A 22,623-nucleotide genomic window follows, 5' to 3' on the forward strand; every position below is an offset into this window, starting at 1 on the left:
TTCCACAATGGAGATTCAGTGTTTTAAATCTATGTAGGAACTAAATTCCTATTCTCTCAAGTTATTCCAAAAAACACAAGAGGAAGGAAAACTTCCAAATACATTCTATGAGGCCAGTATCATCCTGATACCGAAACCAGATAAAGACACCACAAAAAAAAGAACTAGAGGCCAATATCTCTCATGAATATAAATGGAAAAATCCTCAACAAAATATTAGCAAACCGAATCTAACAATACATTAAAAAAGTCACACACCACAATAAAGTGGATTTGTTCCTGGGATGCAAGGTGGTTCAATATCCACAGAACAATCAATGTGATACATCACATCAATAAAAGAAAGGATAAAAACCATATGATCATCTCAATAGATGCAGAAACATCATTTAACAAGTTCAACATCCATCATGATAAAAACCCTCTGCAAAGCAGGTCTAGAGGGAACATACCTCAGCATAATAAAGGCCTTATATGAAAAACCCACAGAAACATCATACTCAAACATCAAACTGAGAGTTTTTTCCCCAAGGTCAGGAATAAGACAAGGATACCTACTCTAACCACTTCTTCTTTTTTTAAAGATTTATTTATTTTAGAGAGAACGAAAGAGTGCATGCACCCCCCCCACATGTTGGGAGAGGGGCAGAGGGGAAGGAGAGAATCTCAAGCAGACTCTCTGATGAGCACAGAGCCTGACATCCAGCTCCATCCCATGACCCTGAGATCATGACCTGAGCTGAAATCAAGAGTTGGGTGCTCAGCCAATTGAGCCACCCAGGCGCCCCTCACACCATTTTTATTCAGCATAGTACTGGAAGTCCTAGCCACAGCAATCGGACAACAAAAAGAAATAAAAGGCATCCAAATTGATAAGGAAGAAGTAAAACTCATTGTTTGCAGATGACATGATACTATATAGTGAAAACCCGAAAGACTCCACTGAAAAACTACTAGAACTGATACTTAAATTCAGTAAAGTTGCAGGACACAAAATCAATGCACCGAAGAAATTTGTTGTGGGACAGCTGGGTGTGTCTGCCTTTGGCTCAGGTCATGATCCCAGGGTCCTGGGGTTGAGCTCTGTGTTGGGCTCCTTGCTCAGCGGGGAGCCTGCCTCTCCCTCTGCCTGCTGCTCCCCCTGCTTGTGCTCTCTCCTTCTCTGACAAATAAAATCGTTAAAAGAAGAAGAAGAAGAAGGAGAAGGAGAAGGAGAAATCTGTTGCATTCCTGGGCAACTGGTTGCCTAGTTGGAAAAGCATATGACTCTTGGTCTCAGGGCTGTGAGTTAGAGCCCTATTTTGGGTGTAGAGATTATTTGAAAATAAAATCTTAAATAAAAAGAAAGAAATGGTTGCATTCCTATACTAACAATGAAGCAGCAGAAAGTGAAAGTAAGAAAATAATCCCATTTACAATTGCACCAAAAACAATAAAATATCTAGGATAAGCTTAACCAAAGAGGATGACCTTCTTTCTTCAGTGTTTTACAGAAGAAATTCACCATGATGCAAAGAAATGGAAAGATATTTCATGCTTATGGGTTGGAAGAGCAAATATTGTTAAAATGTCTATACCACTCAAAGCAATCTACAGATTTAATGCAATCCCTATCAAAATACTTTTTACAGAACTAGAACAAACAATCCCAAAGTTTACATGGGACCACAAGCAATTTTGAAAAAGAAAAACGAAACTGGAGGTATAACAAATCCAGATTTTAAGTTAAGCACTAGTAATTAAAACAGTATGGTCTGGCATAAAAATAAACACATAGATCAATGAAAAAAACCAGAAATAAACCTATAATTATATGGTCAATTAATCTTCAACAAAGGAGGAATGAATATACAACGGGAAAACGACAGTCTCTTCAACAAACGGTGTTGGGAAGATCAGACTGGATACTTTCTTTCACCATACATAAAGATAAATTCAAAATGGATTAAGGACCTAAAAGTGAGACATGAAACCATAAAAATCAGAGAGATTGGCCATACCAACATTTTTCTAGATATGTCTCCTGAGGCAAGGGAAATAAAAGCAAAAATAAACTGTTGGCGTTACATCAAAATAAAGTTTCTGCACAGTGAAGGACCCAATCAACAAAACTAAAAGGCAACCTACTGAATGGGAGAATATATTCACAAATGACATAGCTGATAAAGGGTTAGTATCCAAAATATTTAGAGAACTTATACAACTCAACATCCAAAAAGCAAACAATCCAATTTAGAAATGGGCCAAAGACAAGAACAGACATTTCTTCAAAGAAGACATACAGATGGCCAACAGACACATGACGCAATGCTCAACATTGCTCATCATCGGGGAAATAAAAATCAAAACTACAATGAGATATCATCTCATATCTGTCAGAATGGCTAAAATCAAATATGCAAGAAATAACCAGTATTGGTGAAGATGTGGAGAAAAAGGAACCCTTCTGCTCTGTTGGTGGGAATGCAAACTGGTGCAACCACTGTGGAAAACAGTGTGGAGGTTCCTCAAAAAGTTAAAAATAGGGTGCCTGAGTAGCTCAGTCAGTTAAGCACCTGCCTTCGTCTCAGGTCATGATCTCAGGGTCCTGGGATTGAGCCCCACATCAGGCTCCCTGCTCACAGGGAATCTGTTTCTCCCTCTCCTCCTTGCTTCTGCTCTCTGTTGCTATCTCTCTCATTCTCTCAAATAAAGAAATAAAATCTTTTTTAAAAAGTTAAAAATAGAAGTACGTTGTGACCCAGGAATTGCACAATTGTATTTTGTATTTACCCCCAAAATACAAAAACATTCTCTTTTTTTAAAGATTGATTGATTGATTTTAGAGAGAGAGCACACGTGTGCATCCACGCAAGCTGAGGGGGGCGTGCAGAGAGAGAGGAGTCTTAAGCAGACTCTACCCTTAGTTCAGAGCCTGACCCGGGGCTCAGTTTCACAATCCTGAGATAACGACCAGAGCTGAAACCAAGAGCCAGACCCTTAACTAACTGTGCCACCCAGGTGCCCCCAAAAACACTAATTCAAAGGGATAATATTCACCCGTATGTTTACTGCAGAATTATTTATGATAGTCAAACTATGGGAGCAGCCCAAGTGTCCACAGAGAGATGAATATATAAAAAATATGTGAGATATATATATATGGAATATCATTCAGCCATAAAAAGAACGAAATCCTGCTATTTGCAACAACGTGGACAGAACTAGAGAGTATAATGCTAAGTGAAATAAGTCAGAGAATGACAAATACCATATGCTCTCACTCATATGTGGAATTTAAGAAACAAAAGAGCAAAGGGAGAAGAAGAGAGAGAGACAAACCAAGAAAAAGACTCTTAATTATAGAGAACAAACTGATGGCTACCAGAGGGGAAGGAATGGGGGAATAGGGAAATGGGGGATGGGGATTAAAGAGTACACTTAATATGAATTTTTTTAAAAAAGAATGACTGTCTCCATTGTGCCAACATTGGGGTTTCTCTTTTTTAAAACTTAGGCATTAATAAACAAAAAAATTAAATCTCAATAAATAAATAAATATGTATAGGTATAAGTGCCACTCACATTTTCATAAAAAAAAAGTTGTGTTAATGAATCTCAAACTGTACGCTCAAGGAAACCTATTTCATTGCTAATGTTGAATAATGGTAATCTTCTATATTTGGAAGAATAACTGGGATTAACCAATTTTTTTGTAATCGATCTTTTGTTTCACTATGAAAATTATTCTTTTTTAAAAAATATTTTATTTATTTGACAGAGAGAGCACAAGCAAGGGGAGTAGGGAGCCTGACGTGGGGCTCAATCCCAGGACCCTGGGATCATGACCTGAGCTGAAGGCAGCCACTTAACCAACTGAGCCACCCAGGTGCCCCTATGAAAATAATTCTTAAAGCCTATTGCTTGATACCACTATTCCTCACTAATGTGACAGGACAATTTTTAGAAATATTTTGGTTTTCACATAGTATTTTTTTCCTTCCTGGTCCTGTGCAGGGTCAGGCTCTTTATGCTTCTTTGACCAGAAAAAAGTGTGTATGTCAGATCTGAAAGCAGAAGGCTCTTGCAAGACACTTCCCTTTCTGGATTTTGTTTTCATAAAGTCTGAGCTTCCACATCTACTGTGCAGGAAGAAGGAAAAGGCAAGAGTTGCAACTGAAGTGCCCTGAACAACAGATGTTTCCAGACTTAATTCTTTGGCCCTTCCATCAACCTCCTTTCCCTGCCCATACCACAAAATCTCCTGAGTCACCTTTTTGGAACCCCAACTCCATGGAGAATTTGAAAACCACTGCTCTAGACCAATCATACCTCAGATCTTCTCAGGCAAAGACACAAGGGCATGCTGAAGGAGAAGCTGAGGAACTTTAGATACAGACTACCATATTTCTCTTCTTCACGTGTAGAGGATGAAGTAAATAGTGGAGTTAGAGGTGACTGGAACTGTTTTAATCTGGGAGTACAGAAGAATGCTGATGCTGGTAATCAAACTGGAAAGTTGAACAGAGTATTGGCAGGAAGCAGAGGATAATTAATTTGATCTCTGGACTGTCAAATTTGACATTAAGGTAATGCATCCTAAACAAGGTGCCAACGCAGCAAGAGGGATGGGAATGTCACACAGGTGAAAAGGTCAGGGCTGTAGATAAGAACATAAGAGAGTCTAGCAGTTGTTGAAGAAATGGGCTCAGAGAAAAGAGCAGAGGGAAGAGAACAGGGTGTTCATGAGATCCTGTTGCAAAAATTGAAAACTAGTGGCCCACCTGCCACAACCTCCTTCTTTGAGTGACGGCTATTCTCTTGTTCACTGAAAACTTTGTTCTCTAAAATTATAGACTATCAGAATCACTATTTGAAATTATATCAGTAAAAATAAAACATCCTACTCTTGCTTGGAGGATCTAAGACATAGAGAAGCAGCCTTGATTGACTTTCAAGCCAGGTTCAGAGCTTTGGGACAGGTGTTCTGAAGACAACATTCCACATCTACCTTAATTTTGTAGTTCCCAAGGAAACGGGACCTTGGGTCCACTTGTAGTCTAGACGTGATGTCAGTGCTCTGCTTTATTTGGAGCCTACTGAAACACAACTTCGCACTTCCCCCAGAGCTGTGTAATTGCATCTTTTCCTTTGTCTGGTGAGATGCCCCACAGTTCCTCAGTTGTGAGCTCTTTATTGCAGTGAATCAACAAACCTGTATCTGTTGAACTACGGGTTAATTTCTGGAGGTATGTGGATGATTGGGCGAAGACGGCACTGCAGCTTTTTATAATGCAATCATTCATTTTACAAACTAAAATCGAGAACCAGATGTAGGGTTCCGGATTGTCTCTGCAGTTCTCCTTTCACAGCACCTCAGAGCGACTTCCAGTTCAGAGCCATTATGGTATCCACCTTTCTAAAAAACCACTCTGGAGTGGTTTTCCTTAGACATGTAATCCACAGATTTACCCGGGCCTTTTATCCAGGAATGACTCAGGTCAGTCATTCCTCCGGGGTTGAGTTCCATATATTTATTACCAGAGAAGTGGGACCTCCGACTGACTGAGGGCCTTCTCCCCGCTCACCCTGCTTTCCACATTTGTTCAGTAATCTTCCTCATTCCTTAGGAGAAATTTCCTTTTTCTTTCTTGACTCTCCAACTCACTCTCTCAGGAAAGAGTAACCGCTTAAACTGGAGGGCCGAGCCTCACCCTTCATTCAAATCTTTTCTCTAGCAAAGCGCTCTAATAAGGCAGACTAGGGACCAATTTTATCTCCAGACCAAATAGAAAGCAAACACTTCCTTATTAGGAATATAGTACTGTATTTAAATAAACTACAACATAAGGTAGTTTTAACAAATCCCTTGACCCCTGCAGAAAAGAAAGCTAAGCGCGTCTGCGTTCGCCTGGGAAGTTCTGCTACCGGGCCAGGCGGCGGGGTAACCGAAGGTACCTCTCCAAGTGAGCGGCCGGTAAAACTTGAATCGGCGACCCCCGGGCGAAAAGCGGCGGCAGGGCGGCGGCGCGGCCGACGCGGACGCGGATTGGTCGTCACGGCGCCCGAACCCGCCGCGCGTGCGCCATGCTCCTCGCGCACCGCCCATCCCGCCGCCCAGTCGCCGGTCTGCGGCCTCGGGAGTGATCGGGAGGCTGCTGGCGAGCCGGCGAGCGGACAGCTGGGCGGGCAAACGGCGTGCCCGGCCTGCTGTTTCCGAAGAAGGAGGGAGCGATTTTTCCGGGGTCTAGAATCTTCTCGAGCCCCTGTAGTTGGCCCAGCCCGAGGAGGGAGAAACTGAGGAACCGCGGACTCTCCACCCGTGCCGCCGCCATGGCTGCCATGATGGATCGGAAGTGAGCCTCAGGGCGACGGCTACCGGCGCCGGCGCCGCGAGTCCGGGTTCCCCGGCCACTGGCGCCGGGGGGAGCGCGACGCGGCAGACGGCTGACTCTCTTGGCCTTCGCGACCCCTACTCTCAGCTCGGGCCCGCTTCCTTCCAGACTGAGCGGCGGGGAGTGGCTCCCGGCCTCCGGCAGCGAGGAAGATGGCGGACCCGGCCGAGTGCAACATCAAAGTGATGTGTCGCTTCAGACCTCTCAACGAGTCTGAGGTGAACCGCGGCGATAAGTACGTCGCCAAGTTTCAGGGAGAAGACACGGTCATGATTGCGGTGAGTGACCCCCGCCCCCATACTCCGTCCCGCTTCTTTGGGCCTGGCTGGGCCCGGAGTTCAGGGAAGTGCGGTGCAGAATTGAGAACAAGCAGTGGTTCCCCAACCCCGCCCCCCCCCCCAGTAGAGTTTGCCGGTTCAAATAACCATGGGGAGGGAGACTGCCCGGCTCCACGGGTGTTCCTGGATCGCCCCCACCCCGGTCTTAAGAGCCCAGAGAAGGGAGGCGCCTGGTCTCTGTCTGGGACACTCCCCTACCTGGGGCGCTGGAGGAGCTGTCCGAGGAGAGTTTAGTGTATATTTGCCTGTGTTTCTGTGTGTATGTGTGCAGTTACTGTTGCTGTTTTGGACTACCCCCGAGTTTACCATTTGTAACACGTGCAAGGTTAAAGTTCAGCTAGGAATGTTGAGGTTTAAGACCAGCCCTACCGTACCTTAAGTAGTAAACATACCTAATTGTATAGAAACAGAAGATACAGCTACGTGTTGAACCATATTTCTCTCTCGGGAGGAGGAAAAATTACCGAACAACTACAAACATACCTGTATCTCGTATGTTCAACCACCCATGAATGAATGAACGTTCATGTTAACTATTATAAATGGCGAGTCGAGGACTGTAAAAAGACAGTTTTATTTTGAAATCGGAGTGGTCAGTTTTCTAGCAGATCTAGCCAGCTCAGATTGGGTCAAGTATGTGCCCAGAAAGACCTATAATCTCTTACCGGGTTTTATAGGGTAACAGTATAGCAAAGAGGGTTAACTCTTTGTGTATCGAGGTATTATAAACGCAAGCTTTAAAAAAAGTTTTTGATCAGTGAACTGAATTTCTTGTTAGTATTAGATTTCTACTTCTACCTTGGAGAAAAATTGATTTTGATAATATCAAGGATGGAGAAATTGTGCCCTTTGTGGTGTAAAACGTTACCAGAGTTGGCTGATCATTGTCAGGGAAACCAGAATGTAAGGTTGATTTTTTTATTTTTTATTTATTTACTTATTTTTTTGAGGTCTGATCTTGGGTATTGAAAAGTCTCTGAAAATATTTTGCATTCCCAGTTCAGAAAGATTAAAATGGGTAGTAAGACACTGCCTACAGAACAGTGAATTGTGACTAAAAAAATTAATCTTTCTTGGTAATGCCATTGTAGCAGAATTTTTTTCTTCGTTGCTATCATGGTACAAAATCTCAATGTTAATTTTTTCTCTAATGGCATTCCATATTTAGCATATTGTTTGCACAGTTTAGTTTGGAAAAAGGACAAAGGGTGTCCCAGAAGATGGGACCTTGATGATTAGAGCATTGACATATAAGACAGGACTGAAGTTCTTTAAGAGTTTTTATTTGGAAGTTTGCAGAGTTCCACTTTAGAAAGTGAATGTCATAGCTTTTTGTTGCTCTGTAGACTTTTGGCAAACAAGTCATTAGATTATGAAAAACTGCCAGCTACTACTGTGTGAAGACTGTCGGGCTGGTTTTTTGCTAACAAGTTCATGAGAAAAACTATAAATGACATCATGGTGACACTAAGAAGTTAAGCACCCAAGTAGTCATCCTTTTCCTTTAGGATGGTATCTCTGACATGGAATCAGAGGAAGCTTGCAAGACCTGGGTTAGTTGGCATATTGGCTGCTAATTTTTCATAGAGTTTTTGTGATTATTTAGCTGCAACAGTGATTGACACATCAAAACAATTTTCCTTTTACACTTGTATTAAGAATGTCTTACTTTTGCAGATTTGTGTGTATGTTTAAACAAATCTGTAAGTATTATCAAGATTCATTTGTTAGGATGATAGGATTTAGGATTCACAAAATACATAGAGAAGGCAACTTTCTGCCCAAATATGACATATGAGGAAACACTTAAAAGAAAACAATTACCACGGTAAGCACACTTGCATTCTAGGTTGTTTTCCTTTGGAGAAAGTTCTTGTAAGTTCTTACGTAAGTTTCCTTAACAATGTGAATAAATTTAAATGATAATAGAAATAATGGATAGGTGATTGAGTTGTGAATCAGTAATAAACAGTTGGCCTTTAGGTAAACTGGTAAGCATTTTTAGTCTTTTTTTTTTTTTTTCAAGTTTAAGCAGAAATACAACAGTCACATAGCCTTAAGAAATGTAAGGCAATATGTTTAGTTCATTACGTTCAAGAACTAATCTTTTGCATATACTAAGTTATTGGTTACTCTGAGTTCTCAATTTTTTAAATGAATTTATTTTTTAAAAGGCTGTTGAAAATTTATAAGAGTGAAATTTTAAAATTTAAAAATCTCTAGGTTTGTTTTGTTCATTTTGCTGGATCCTAATTCAAAATGAACAGTTTTAAGAAGGAATTGCTGCAGTGCAGTGTTTAAGACTAAATTATTTTAAACATCATTTTAAGACATTTTGTACACAATCTTTGATTCAATCAAAACATAAAAGGATAGGTATTTTAGTTTGTAATGTTACTGAATTATAGGTATAACCTGTGTTCCTATAGGAAGTAATTTTTAAGGATTCTCATTTTCATCTGAGTTCACTTTTGTCCAAACTTTTTTTCCTGTTACATCAGTGATTTTAATATAATATGATCCTGTGGCAGGCACATCTTAAAATCCTATAGTGTTTCTCTGTGTTTTAACAGCCTTTTATACAGATTTTTTTGGTAATTAAGTGCTTGTTGAAGAGGTATAAATACCACGTCACACAAATGAAATAAATGGATTGTTTAATTTTATTATAAAAATTAAAAAATTTTTATTGTAAAAATAAAATTAAGAGAACCTGTTATCCACAAAAGAGGAGGAGAAGGGTAACACCTTATGTAGTTGAAATAAGCCTGCTGAAAACTCCAGGAAAAAAAAATCAATAGAAAAAATTACTCTTTTATGCATCGTAAAAGTGGAACGTGCATTTTTGTATTGTTAAGTATCTTGACTAATCATCGTTCCTTATATGGTATACTGTAGAGGCTCTCAGAACCAAAAACAGGCTGTTGTAGTTCATTGATATTAAAGGAAAGTAGAACCTAATTAGATCATCTTGTCCAGTTCCTTGCCTATAGCTCAACACGATTTCTTTTTTCAAATGAATGATGATACGGTATTTGATCCTGATTACCTTAAGAGTGAAAATTAGAAGAAGCCAAGTGCCTAGGTGGCTCTTGTTTTCAGCTCAGGTCATGACCTCCTGGGTCCTGAGATTGAACTCTGCTTCAGGCTCCACGATCAGCGGAAAGTCTGCTTGAAGATCCTCTCCCCCGTCCCTCCCCGGGAGTGCATGAGCACTCACACGTGCGCAGGTTCATGTGAGCGCGCGCTCGCTCTCTCTCTCTCTCTCTCTCTCTCAAATAAATAAATAAATCTTAAAAGAGAGAGATAGCAGCAGCCCTTATCACGTACTTGTACAATTGTGGAATGTTAGCTAACAATCATTGTCAAACTAAGCAAAGTCCGATAAGATACAATCCCATGTGATCTGAGGATCACTATTCAGAATTCCAGAGAAAGGTATATTCCTGCTAGGAGGGTGACCTTTATAACGAGATTTGCTGTTTAGCCTGGTCTCTGCAGATACAAACAGGAACCACTTCACTTAAGAAATCTAAGGTATGGGGTGCCTAGCTGGCTCAGTCAGTGGATCCTGCGACTCTTAATCTCAGGGTTGTGAGTTCGAACCCTATGTTGGATGTAGAGACTACTTAAAAATAAAATCTTAAAAAGAAAAAAAATCTAAGTTATAGTTGCAGTTCAAATAAGCTTATTCCTATTTGGTTTTGTCCCCTTGAAGCCTAAGTCAGATGTGAATGCATTTTATGACTTGGAGTATCTTTGAAGGTTTATAGAAGTAAGACTACATAATATACATTTCAAAGCCAAGAACCAGGGTAAGATATGGACGTCCACATCATGAGTTTTCCTTTGTATAATTTATTTGAAAAGTTTTTAGTTAAGAGATGTCCCTTAATTGTAGACTATTAGAAGTTTTAGTTTCATGAGTCTTGTTTTAAATTCCAGGAAGTTATCATCAGTTAGTAACTTCATTGCTAGATCGCTAATAAAAACATTTGCCTTACATAACAAAATATACTTTAATTTTGGAATTAAAATAAGATTTTTGTCACCTTAATGCTTAGCACATAAATTAATTTTTGATTTAACAGTGATATAACATCTAAAAATATCACATAATCCCAGCTTATTTATTTTTTAGTTTACGTATTTGCCGTAAGGAATGCCATAGTAAATACCTGCATAAAGTACTTTTTAGGCAGGTTTTACTATTACCCTTTTTTTTTTTTTTTAACGATTTTATTTATTTGTCAGAGAGAGCACACGCGAGCAGGGGGAGCGGCAGGCTGAGGGAGAAGCAGGCTCCCCACTGAGCAAGGAGCCTGAAGTGGGACTCGATTGAGCCCAGGACCTGGGAGCATGACCTGAGCCAAAGGCAGATGCTTAATTGACTGAGCCATCCAGGAGCCCTGTATTTCAGATTCTACCCAGCCTTATTCTCTGTTCTTTGAACCCTACAGTCTATACTAATTAAATAACATTTCTAAAATTCTTTACTCATTTACAATGTCTGATACCTTATAGGTGCTAAATAAATGTTTGCTGGATACACGAGGAGGAAAATTTATTTTCTTTTCCCATACAGAAAATTAGCGTGGTTTATCTCTGGCTGGTGATTGTTATTTTGACTGTACTTGTGTTTTCAAAATAGTTTATCACAAATAACATCTTGTACAATCAGTAAAGGAGTAGATTGTCTCTAATTTAGTTGCACCAGTAAAATTGAAGGTTAATGTCTTCATAGAATCTTAGCAAAAGGACACTTTTATGTTTGTCTCATAGGCAAAGAATAATCAGCATTGAGGTGCCTGCTTTAAATTGATGCCAAAGTGAAGTCATCGTAGTATATCCTTTAAGAGTCCTTTCAGCTGCAGAAGGCAAACAAACAACAAGTAGTCGTTTAAATAAGTAAGAGGATATTATTCTCACATGTTTAAAGTCTGGAGATAGGCCCCTGCTGCTACTACTTACTGACTCTGTTATCTCTTGTCAGCCTTAAGCTATTGACTTTTCTTAATGTTTGTAAGATGGATGCTACAGCTCCATCATTCTAGAAAGGAGAAAGGGCAGCTACAGCTGAGATGGCCCTTTTTATCAGGAAAACAAAATCCTTGCCCAAGAACCCTCAGCGGATCATCACTTACTTTGTAGTAGTATCCAGAACTGGGTGGGTCGTGCGGCCACTAGTTGCAAGGAGACTAGGCTGTCAGGTGGTTAGTTTCCCAGCCTAGGTAGTGGGAAGCGATAAGGGGAAGGAAAATTAGTAATGACTTTGGATAGCCATTTAGGAGTGACTCTTTCATTGTACTTTTCATTGTAACTGTTACTCCAAACTTTGGGGAAGGAGATTGTGAAGTATAGTTCCTAAAATGTAAGGTCTTTTTTAGCTAAGGCCTAGGAAGTCTTCTATAATGTTAAGGATTTTTTGGATGGTCATGATTGTATTTTGTATTTAAGATCTATCTTCCTTCCTTTCGTTTAAGAGAGGGTAGAGAGCAAGCGTATACTTTCAAATACTAGAACCTCCATGACCTCCTCTCTCATCTGTATATCCTCAGTTTTTCTCTTAGATTATTAGATTGTTCCTGCCAACATTTAAACTTGCTCAGATCTTGTCCCTAAAAAAAAAAAAAAAAAAAAAAGTCTTTGGACCCAGAGCCAGATTTCTGCTCTACTTAGTTACTTCCCATTCTTTTTAAATCTCTTTCCAATCTAACCTTTGTCATTGGATGTCTTTCAGTTTTGCCTTGACCTCACAGCTATATTTGACACAGTCACTCCCTCCTTGATAATTTTTCCTTGACTTTTCCTTGACTGGCATGGACACTGTGCTCTAATTTTTTTCATTCCATCCCTCTGGCTCATTCTTCAGACTATGACAGTTCTCTAAATGAGTCCCCTGGATCCTTTCAGGGGATGCACAAGGTCAGAACTTTTCAAAATAGTACTAAGATGTTATTTGTCTTCTTCACTGTGTCATCATTTGCATTGGATCTTTGCTCCATATACTTCCAACTTCTTTTGGTTTCTTGTAGCCTGCAGGCTCATTTCTGCTTTAGGATCTTTATGTGTTCCGTACCTAGGCTACTTCCTGCACTCACCCTCCCATGACTAGTATTGAAGAGACAAGCAGTGAACTAGGTGCTACTCTTTTTTCGGTTTTTAAACATTCCTTCACCACAGTGGTTCCCTGGCATTCTTCCTTCTCCTAGATTCAGGTTCTTCTCTTACATGCTCTCATAGCACCCTGTTGCAAGAGTCAGAATTCTAGTCACTTAATTATTTGTCTGATGTTTGCGCCACTATCACTTAACCTCCACTAAAGCAGAGAGTATGTCTGTCTTGGTCATCATTCTAGCAAGATGTATGTCTAGTATACCAGGCATTCTGTAAATGTTTGTTAAATGAGAAGCTATTGCAGTAAAATGAGAAGCCTAATGGGAGTAGGGGAAGGAGCTCTGAATTGGCAGGACGTTTGAATTTAAATTTAAATTTTGTCATTAACACCTTTGGTACCTTTCAGGATTCTAGTTTCCTTATCTGCAAAATGATATTATTATTGAAAATAGCGTCTCAGTACTTGCCAGAGTAGACAGTCGTTAAATAAAAATTCACTCAGCAATATTTGAGTGCCTATTATAGTAGTGGTAAGCCCTGGAAATATAACAAAGACTAAATCAGACGTTTTTGGTTTTGTGGAGTTCATTCTAGTGGATTTGTACTTGGTGATCCCTAAGGTCCTTTCCACAAGAGTCTGTGATGTGAATAAATGTATAGTAGGTACCTTATTTAGAAGGTTAAATATATGATGACATCTTTAAGGGAACTTAGAACGGTCCATTCACCTTTAATTTGCGTCGTTGATACCTTTCTTTCTGTTTTTCAGTCCAAGCCTTATGCATTTGACCGAGTGTTCCAGTCAAACACCTCTCAAGAGCAAGTGTATAATGACTGTGCGAAGAAGATTGTTAAAGGTAAATATATTTAGCCTGCTGTTATCTCAAAAATAAGTAAAATTTTGTGATCGTTCCCATTTACCCAATTTTTTTCATTTTAATGCCCACCCTTTATCGTTAATTGTAGAAGACGGTTATTTAAATAATTAAAAGATCAAATACAATTAGTAAACACATTGTTGTTCGAATTTCACAAGCTAATTTATATACAGTACCTAATGAAGGGTATTATAAGAATATTAGTGTTACACACTTGTTCTTGGAGGATGCAGTTCTGTTAGATATTCCCAAGAGAGTTTCTAAGGTAGCAGTTCTGGAAATACAGCAGCGTGAGAATGAATACAAAATAGTTAGGTTTCTAAAAAGTAGTAGAAAATGGTGACAGTCTATCATTCTTCCATTCCATTGTTCTTTCTTCCCCTAAAGACTCCTTGTGTTAAAAAAAAAAAAAAAAACTTGAGGAATTGAACAGAGATTCAAGAGTGAGAAAAGTGTATGTTCCAATTAATACTATTAATTTATACTAAGGTTTTTCAAGTTTTTATTTTTTAAAACCATAGAACCCTAGAGTGGAGAGGGCGTGAGTGATTATCTGGACTAGCAGTTACTACAGAAATCCCTTTTGTCAAGGGATCTTAAGTTAAATAGCCATTACTTTATGGTATAATTTATTCTACTTTTTGTCAGCTCTGATTGTTAAAAAGTACTTCTTAGATTGAGGTAAGAATCTGTCTTGTAGCATTCACTAGGGTAGAGGGGATGCGATTCAGTATAAAGGTGGACAGGTTAGGGTTAAGTAGGAGCCCAGACAGTTCATCCAGTAAGAGGAGAAAAGGTAAAGTTTTTGGATAGAACTAAGTCTGTAGATGTGATGGAAGAAAATGTAGATGTTCTCTTCATGTTCCATTTTGTCTGTGATCGAGGGTGCATAGTTAGCCCAGAATGAGGATGGAGTAGGGGGTTCTAGAAAAAGGAATGAAGTTTCTGGCAGTAGAAGTGAATGGATTAGGGAAATGTAGCAGTATTGCCAGGCAGCATTGCCAAGGGCCCACTCGAAGTTAGCTGCCAGAAGAGTTGAATTTACCTAGTTGGGGTTTTGCCAGGTGATTACAAAAGAGGGAGAGGGCAAGAGAATTTAGGCTGAATCAAGAGAATGATGATAATAGTGAACAATGGAATCTAAGGTGAATGAGGGGAAGGAGAGTACAGGTGGGAGGAATGGGTTTGAGGGACAGCAAAAAGAAGTGGTAAGATTAGTGTGTTACAGTCTTGGTGGGGTCACAGGTTTGTTGGACATGGTACTAGAAGGAATAATAGGAGGTGGATACTTAATTGACATTAGGAAGGCAGTGTAGGGAGTAATGAAAAGGTCTACAGGTTAATTGGCATCTGAAGGAGTAAAGGACAAGATCATGGAGAAAACTAGGTCCAGGATCTGAGAGGCCAGGGTATTTTAATAGGATCATCTACTACATGGACATTGGAACCACCAGGAATTATAATAGGAATGTATTAGTGAGAGATGGTGGACTGGATGCTGAAATAGTCATAGAAGGTGTTGGAGAATTAACTTGATTCTATAAATGATTACAACAGAGAGGAACAGCAGTGCCATCTTTTGTTTATAGGCATCAAATAGTTTTCCAAGTGGATCTGTCATAGAACACAATTATATTGCATTCTTTTTTTTTTTTTACATACTTTTTTCATCAGTACAGCCTAAGATTTTACATTAGTTTTTTAAATAATACTAAAGTATTGATTCATGAGCACATGGGCAATTTAAGTGTACAGGTCTTTTTCACATCTGCTGTAGCCAACATTAAACCCCATTCTACACTTGAATATTGGAGGTTTTTAATTTGATGGTAAACTTTTAAAGTGTGGATTCCATCTTGTTCATTTTAGCTCTCGATTGTATTTTGAGATTTGTTTTTATGGTTATTAAGGATGTATGTTGGCTGTCAGCATATTTGATAAGTCTGTTACAGTGGCAAGGACCTGAAATTCCGTTAAACTCATTTGTAGACGTTGTTTGAAAAATATTACTCTAAATCATTTATAAAATGCTTAGTGGGCCGTGGTCCTTACTTTTTGGCAGTTAATTAGGTCACACTGGGTATTCAACCGACTTCAGATTCTCTTGCACAGTTACCTGGTTTTTAGTTTGTCAACATATCAACAAGAATATGATGAAAACTTGCATCCTTTTGTGAAGTCATGGTACATGAGGCTGGTGTTTCCCCAAAGTATCAGTTGGATGACCCTATCCAGACAGGAAATGAGGTTAGTTCAACCATAGCTTTTCTTTTCTTTTCTTTTCTTTTCTCTTTTCTTTTCTTTTCTTTTCTTTTTTCTTTTCTTTCCTTTTCTTTTCTTTTATTTATTTATTTTTTTAAAGATTTTATTAATTTATTCGACAGAGATAGAGACAGCCAGCGAGAGAGGGAACACAAGCAGGGGGAGTGGGAGAGGAAGAAGCAGGCTCATAGTGGAGGAGCCTGATGTGGGGCCTGATCTCATAACGCTGGGATCACACCCTGAGCTGAAGGCAGACGCTTAACAACTGCGCCACCCAGGCGCCCCAACCATAGCTTTTCTTTAGTGAAATTTTGGTGTACCAAAAATAATCTATCATTTTTCCTTTTTGAAAATGAGTGTAACATTTACAAGTTAGTCATCTGTTGCTTTCGTGCTCCGTGGCTTTTAGAAATCAGCTATGGTAGCTGTGAAATTTTATCCATGGAATGTGATTCTCTTATAACTAGAAACTTGAGCTCATTTAAAACCATTCTTTTGCTGTCTTATCCACCTCAGCCTTAAAGTCTCTCTTGACAGTGTTTATTCTGTTGTTCCGTTTTGGGGATAATATTTTAGAAGGTGGTAATAAAATGGGAATACCCCTGTTTTACATTGTCTGTTAACATTTTATTTGCTGGGCAGTTGTAGGTCTACTCAGACATTAGTCTTTTTCTGAATATTTGAAAAGCTCTTTTTAGGGCCTTAGTTTTTGTTTCATTTTGGTTAGACTTATTCTGGGCTTTTATTTTTCTCGTGCTATTCTAGTGATTTTTATCTTCTGCACATCCTTGGTTATATAGTCTTTTTATTTATTCAAGAGAGAGTGTGAGCATCAGTGGGAGGGAGAGGGAGAGAGAGAATCTGAAGCAGATTCTGCGCTGAGCACAGGGCCTGTCATAGGGGTTGATCCCACAACCGTGAGATCACCCTGAGCCGAAACTAAGTTGGACGCTTAACTAAGCAACCCAGGTGCCCCATAGTCTCTTAATAATAGTCTCATATCTGCCTTTCTCAGAACTCTTTGAAGAAGGCAGGTAAGTAAATTGACAGTTGCAATATGCAGTGATAAGTATAATGTTTGAGCGTAGATGCTTTAAGAACACATAAGATGAGACTCCTCCAAATTTATTTGGGGGTGGTTTGTATAGTTGGGTTGGAGGAAAAAAGTAAACCCTAAGCTAGTCTTAAAGGATGCACAAAGAGTAGGAAGGAGAAGGAGGGGTGCCTTCCAGGCAGAGATGACGCATGCACCAAGGCATACCCACAGGAGGAGTATCACAATTGGGGAACAGCAGACATTATGGTGTGACTGAAGTTGAACCATGTGAAATTGTCAGATTTGATCATTTTGACCAACGCAAGACAGCGGTATGAGAGAAAGTATGGTGGGAGGGGGCAAACAGGAGCCAGGTCAAAAAGTGCCTAATTTTACCTGATTAACAGATGTATGCTCTCTAGGATTTTCAAATAGATGAATATTATTTTTCTTTTTCTAAAGACCCATGCTTAAGATAGGTACATTTCATTGTATATAAACTTTACCTCAGGAATAAAACTGGAAAATGAATCCTAGTTAATGATACCTGCGTGGTGAAGTATTTAGGTGGAAGTGTACTGAAGTCTGCAGTTTACTTTGAAATGCATTAAAACATGAGATGGATGGATAGATACATGATTAAACAATAAAATTATAGAATGTTAATGATAGAATCTTGGTGGTGGTTATAGGAATGTACACCGTTAAATGTATTCCCTTTATCTGTATGTTTAGATTTGTTGGGGATAAGTCATTATAGAAAGCAAAGTCAGGGATGGATTTGAAGGTAGGCAAGAATTATTTTCCTAATTGATAGAAGTGTTTATCAAACTATTTTAGTGATAATGTGGCATGTCTGGAAATCACTAATCAGTCATTGTTAATATCCCTTGCACCGAGAGCAGATTGTAGATCATAGCAGGTGCTTAGTAAATATTTGAATGTTGAATATTCCATAATCTCTGTAATCAGACGAAATTTTTAAAGTTTTGCTTAAAGTCCCCAAATGTATTATATACATTTGTTATCCTGGGTGCCCTCATATAATATAGTTTCACATAACTGCAAGTATACTGTAATATCCTGTAGTTATATGCTACTAACTGTGATCTTGAGAGAGTTACTTGTTAATTCACCTACCAATATTTATAGCTATAACAAAAATTTGGATTTCATCCTTAGGTTTTATTTGATTGATTAAAAGATCTTAACCAGAAGGTATGACATAGATATACTGAGAACAATTATATGTAAAGGGAGTGAATTGTAAAGAGTCTAGTACTTTGTTTTCCAGATGATTTCTTGTTCAGAAATACTGCAGTGCCATCTATTTTTTTTAAGGTGGAAGAGAGGGACAGAGGGGGAGAGAGTCTTAAGCCGACTCTGGGCTCAGTCTCACAACCCTGAGATCATGACCTGAGCTGAAGTTAAGTGTTGGACTTAACCGATTGAGCCACCCAGGTGCCCCCAATGCCACCAATTTTAGATGTGATTTGAGATCTCTGAAATTTTCCCAGGGAAGTAAGCACCTTCTTTTTCTCATTAATAAATGTGTCTGTAAGAAATTTGTTAATATCTAGTTAGTGGTGCCCAGTGTTGGAATTGTTCTTTTTCTTTTTTAAATAACCAATTTAAAAAAAACAAGGATTGGCCTGCTTACTAATTTACTTAGCATCTGCTATTTCCAACAGAGCCTTCTCTTTTTACTTTGACTTCTTCTAGAATACAATGTAATTTCATAGTACCTTTTAGTCACTGAAAACAACAGAACAAATCCCTGAAAATTGAAAATCAAAAGGTCACCTTGTTAACTCGCATTTCCTTTTTTCCCTTCAGCCTAGTAAAGGAAGATACTTAGATGTTAAAGGTAGTTCTTGGTGTACATCAGGGCTAGAAAAGGTTTATTTTTAATTTCACAGGTATTTTGAAAATTATTTTTGAGGTACAACTGGGCTTGTTGTGCGTGTATAAGGAGGTCTATTGTATGGGTTTGTGAGGTCTAACTACCAGTTAATCACTAATCAGTAATCCTGTTTGTAAAAGTGAATTCATATCTGTGTGTAAATTTGCAGAACATTTTTTTTTAGGTCACATAAAGCTTTGGGATTCAGGTGTAAAGACATTTGAGATAGACACTTACATAAGAGATGATCATAAACAGTGGAATTTAAAATTTGTGTTTTATTGACCACAGAAAGTAATCTGTACTGGAGACAAATTAATTGCTCAGGTGGATCATCACTAAGAAAATTACTATTAATATGTTATTATTTTTCTTCAGTCTTTATAAAACTTTCATGAACTGAACTTCAACTTTAATGGTATCTTTCATATTAGTGTAAAGAAAATCTGAATCTTCCTCACCATTCTTCCCACATATGTTTTGTTGTGCAGAGTTGATTATGCATGGATGAGAAACAGGGTTAATTAATATCTGTGTGAATTTTTTCAGAGTATTTTCTAATATTCTTAAGTAATTTCTTATGAGTCTTTTTTAAGGGAAAAAGATCCCCTGAGGTATAAAAATCTCTTATTTTCTCATAGATGTACTTGAGGGATACAATGGAACAATATTTGCATATGGACAAACATCCTCTGGGAAGACACACACAATGGAGGTAACATTTCATAATCTGTACTCGAGTGTAGTTTGTAGAATACACAGTGCATTCATTATTTGCGGAATGCTTTTACCATGCTTAAACATCTTTATTTACTCTTTATTGCATTCTCTCGTACAAATAATACGCAGGTAACATAACTGTTGGAATCTAATCAGTTCTGGAGTTTGAATAATGAAATTATGTACTTGAAATCGTAGCTTTGTTTTATCAGCATAACCACAAAATACGAGCTATTTTAGAATTAACAGGAATTTTCTGCTACCTTATAATGGAAATTTGAAATTTTGAATGTTTTATGTTTTCATTTCTATTCACAGCAATTAATTCTCTCCAAATATCTGCTACTCTTCTTTAATTAAGAATGTCTCCACAGTTATTGGTGCTGCTGTTAATAAGATGTGGTCCTGCCCAAACTTGGCATCTAGAAAACAGCCTGTTTGTTATCTTATGCTGCTGCTACAAAGCATCTGCTTTATCATTTATCTGAGCATTCTGTATAAATGATTGCTTATTTTAGTGTAATTTATATTACTTATTCCATAAAGTTAAAGAGAACAAAGACATTTCTAGCATTTGTGTGGATTTGACTTGAAGGAATAAAGACTTATATGGGAAGAAACAAACTAAAACCTTTTTTGAAAATAAATTCATTGCACAAGCATGGATAATCTAAATCTAATGATTAAATAAAAGGCTAAGATCAGTTGGTAACTCTTGTTGTTGACATGCAGTACTTATGTGTAACTTACCAATATAATAGTTGAATTGGATTTTTTTTAGATATTTGTAAAACTGTTTTCACCAAAAAATGGCAACAATTACAATTAATTGTCCTCTGTTGACTATAAATTATAGGTTGAAAGTTTTTACTTGTAATTTATACTTCTTAAAGTCTTATTTTGTTATCTGTTCAGGGTAAACTTCATGATCCAGAAGGCATGGGGATTATTCCAAGAATAGTGCAAGATATTTTTAATTACATTTACTCCATGGATGAAAATTTGGAATTTCATATTAAGGTAAAAAGCCTTGGGGAAAGATTGTGTTTTGTTTTACACCTAAAATAATTTTATTTCAAGAAACTCAAAGGTTTGTTTGTTTGTTTTGTTTTGTTTTGTTTTGTTTTGGTAAAGGTTTTATTTGAGTGAGAGAGAGTGAGCGAGAGAACACATATGGGGGCAGGGTTGGGGGAGGCAGAGGGAGAAGCAGACTCCCCGCCGAGACCCTGGGATCATGACCTGAGCAGAAGGCAGACGCTTAACTGACTGAGCCACCCAGGTGCCCTGAACTCAAAAGGTTCTTACTGTTCTCATGAGTCTGATTCATTTTAGATGAAGATACATAATGGAAATTGCTTTTTAGTTACATGAGCAGTTTAGAGAGTTCAGATCTTCCCATTAGAACATGAGCTATGGATGAGTTATTAATAACTCTGCCCCCTAGTCTAGATCGTGCTCCCTCAGACCCCAGTAAATTCAGTGAATAAATTATTTTAAAATTTTAGTTGATCTTTCTTCCTTTATTTCTTTGCCCTTCAGGTTTCGTATTTTGAAATTTACTTGGATAAGATAAGGGACCTGTTAGATGGTAAGTTAAATTCTTGCTCTGTTATCATTTAAAAATAGCATGTTACTTTTTTTTAGTAGTAGATATGAGACCATTTCAAAGTGACCTATATGAAATTGACTTAAGTTATAAGAAACAGGTATATTTTAAAGTTAGTTGAATGCCTTTGACACATTAAATAACTTATTTAAAGCACGTATTTATGGGTGCTTGTGTTTCTTAGGTAGTAATTAGAGAATTGTATTATAGTTAGAGATTCTAGTCTTCTGTCAGCTGTCAATTAGATTCACTGCCCTTGGGCAAACTATTAAACCACTCTGGCTTATTGTTATTTTCAAAATGTGGGTGCTAGAGGTTGCATTGGACCTAAAATTCTATATCGCTGTATTAGTTTCTATTTAAATCTCTTACTGTTTATACAGTTTTTAATAGTGTTGTGTCATATCTTTAAAATTTACCTATTTAGGTCACTTGGGAAAGGAAACAATCCATTGAATTAGCTATTTCATAACTAGTTTTAGAGGTGAGGAGAATGTTGCTGATACTGTTCATTTTTCTTTTTCAGTTTCAAAGACCAATCTTTCAGTTCATGAAGATAAAAATCGAGTTCCCTATGTAAAGGTACTTATAAAATAATACAGAATGCTTGTTTAGAAAAGCCCTGTACTAAAAAAATTTTAAGGCTATTGACATCTTTAAAAAATTATTTTATAGGGGTGCACAGAGCGTTTTGTATGTAGTCCAGATGAAGTTATGGATACCATTGACGAAGGAAAGTCCAACAGACATGTAGCAGTTACAAGTAAGTAGGATGTTTATTAACACTAGTTAAGGTACAAAGCTGCCTTAAAGTATCTTTTATCAAGTTGATTAATTGTACTTTATGTAAAGTAATGCTTTAGAAATTATTAGTAAGGGAAAGCCATGTTTGTTTATAGTTGTTTGTGTAATTTCATTGCAGATATGAATGAACATAGCTCTAGGAGTCACAGTATATTTCTTATTAATGTAAAACAAGAGAACACGCAAACGGAACAAAAGCTGAGTGGAAAACTTTATCTGGTTGATTTAGCTGGTAGTGAAAAGGTAAAATCTTTATATTCTGGTAGATACTTAAGCATTTTTATAAACTTAAGCTCGAATTTGGACTTCGGCACTATTCATTGTTAACATGTTAAAAACTATAAACTGGATTTGATAATATTTTTGAGAGTTAAAAGCATTGACGCCAATGCTTATGACTACTAAAACTGAGAAACCAGTTCTAGATTACTGTCATTTGTGCCATAGTCCAGTTTAACCAATAGGTGTTACCTTTGACTTAAGGTGTATGATTGTATTGAGAATTTTGTTGAGTATATATTGTTACAAATTTTATTAGGTATCCTTTTCCTTATTTTTGGTATCTGTTTTACCATACTGGCAGTG

The 22,623-nt window shown here is 37.9% G+C and overlaps 1 protein-coding gene across 1 annotated transcript in view; it reads left to right on the forward strand.

Moving 5' to 3' along the window:
• Positions 1 to 6,086: 6,086 nt before the first annotated feature.
• Positions 6,087 to 22,623, forward strand: part of KIF5B (kinesin family member 5B) — a 40,871-nt gene continuing 24,334 nt past the window's right edge. The window contains exons 1-8 of the mRNA XM_026483478.4: positions 6,087 to 6,652; positions 13,599 to 13,686; positions 19,550 to 19,623; positions 20,544 to 20,648; positions 21,168 to 21,216; positions 21,761 to 21,816; positions 21,910 to 21,997; positions 22,157 to 22,281. Coding sequence (XP_026339263.1) covers positions 6,527 to 6,652; positions 13,599 to 13,686; positions 19,550 to 19,623; positions 20,544 to 20,648; positions 21,168 to 21,216; positions 21,761 to 21,816; positions 21,910 to 21,997; positions 22,157 to 22,281 — 711 coding nt within the window. The 5' untranslated portion in view covers positions 6,087 to 6,526. The remainder of the gene's footprint in view (positions 6,653 to 13,598; positions 13,687 to 19,549; positions 19,624 to 20,543; positions 20,649 to 21,167; positions 21,217 to 21,760; positions 21,817 to 21,909; positions 21,998 to 22,156; positions 22,282 to 22,623) is intronic.

Source organism: Ursus arctos, unplaced genomic scaffold, assembly GCF_023065955.2.
Source record: "Ursus arctos isolate Adak ecotype North America unplaced genomic scaffold, UrsArc2.0 scaffold_30, whole genome shotgun sequence".
NCBI classification, from domain to species: Eukaryota; Metazoa; Chordata; class Mammalia; order Carnivora; family Ursidae; genus Ursus; species Ursus arctos.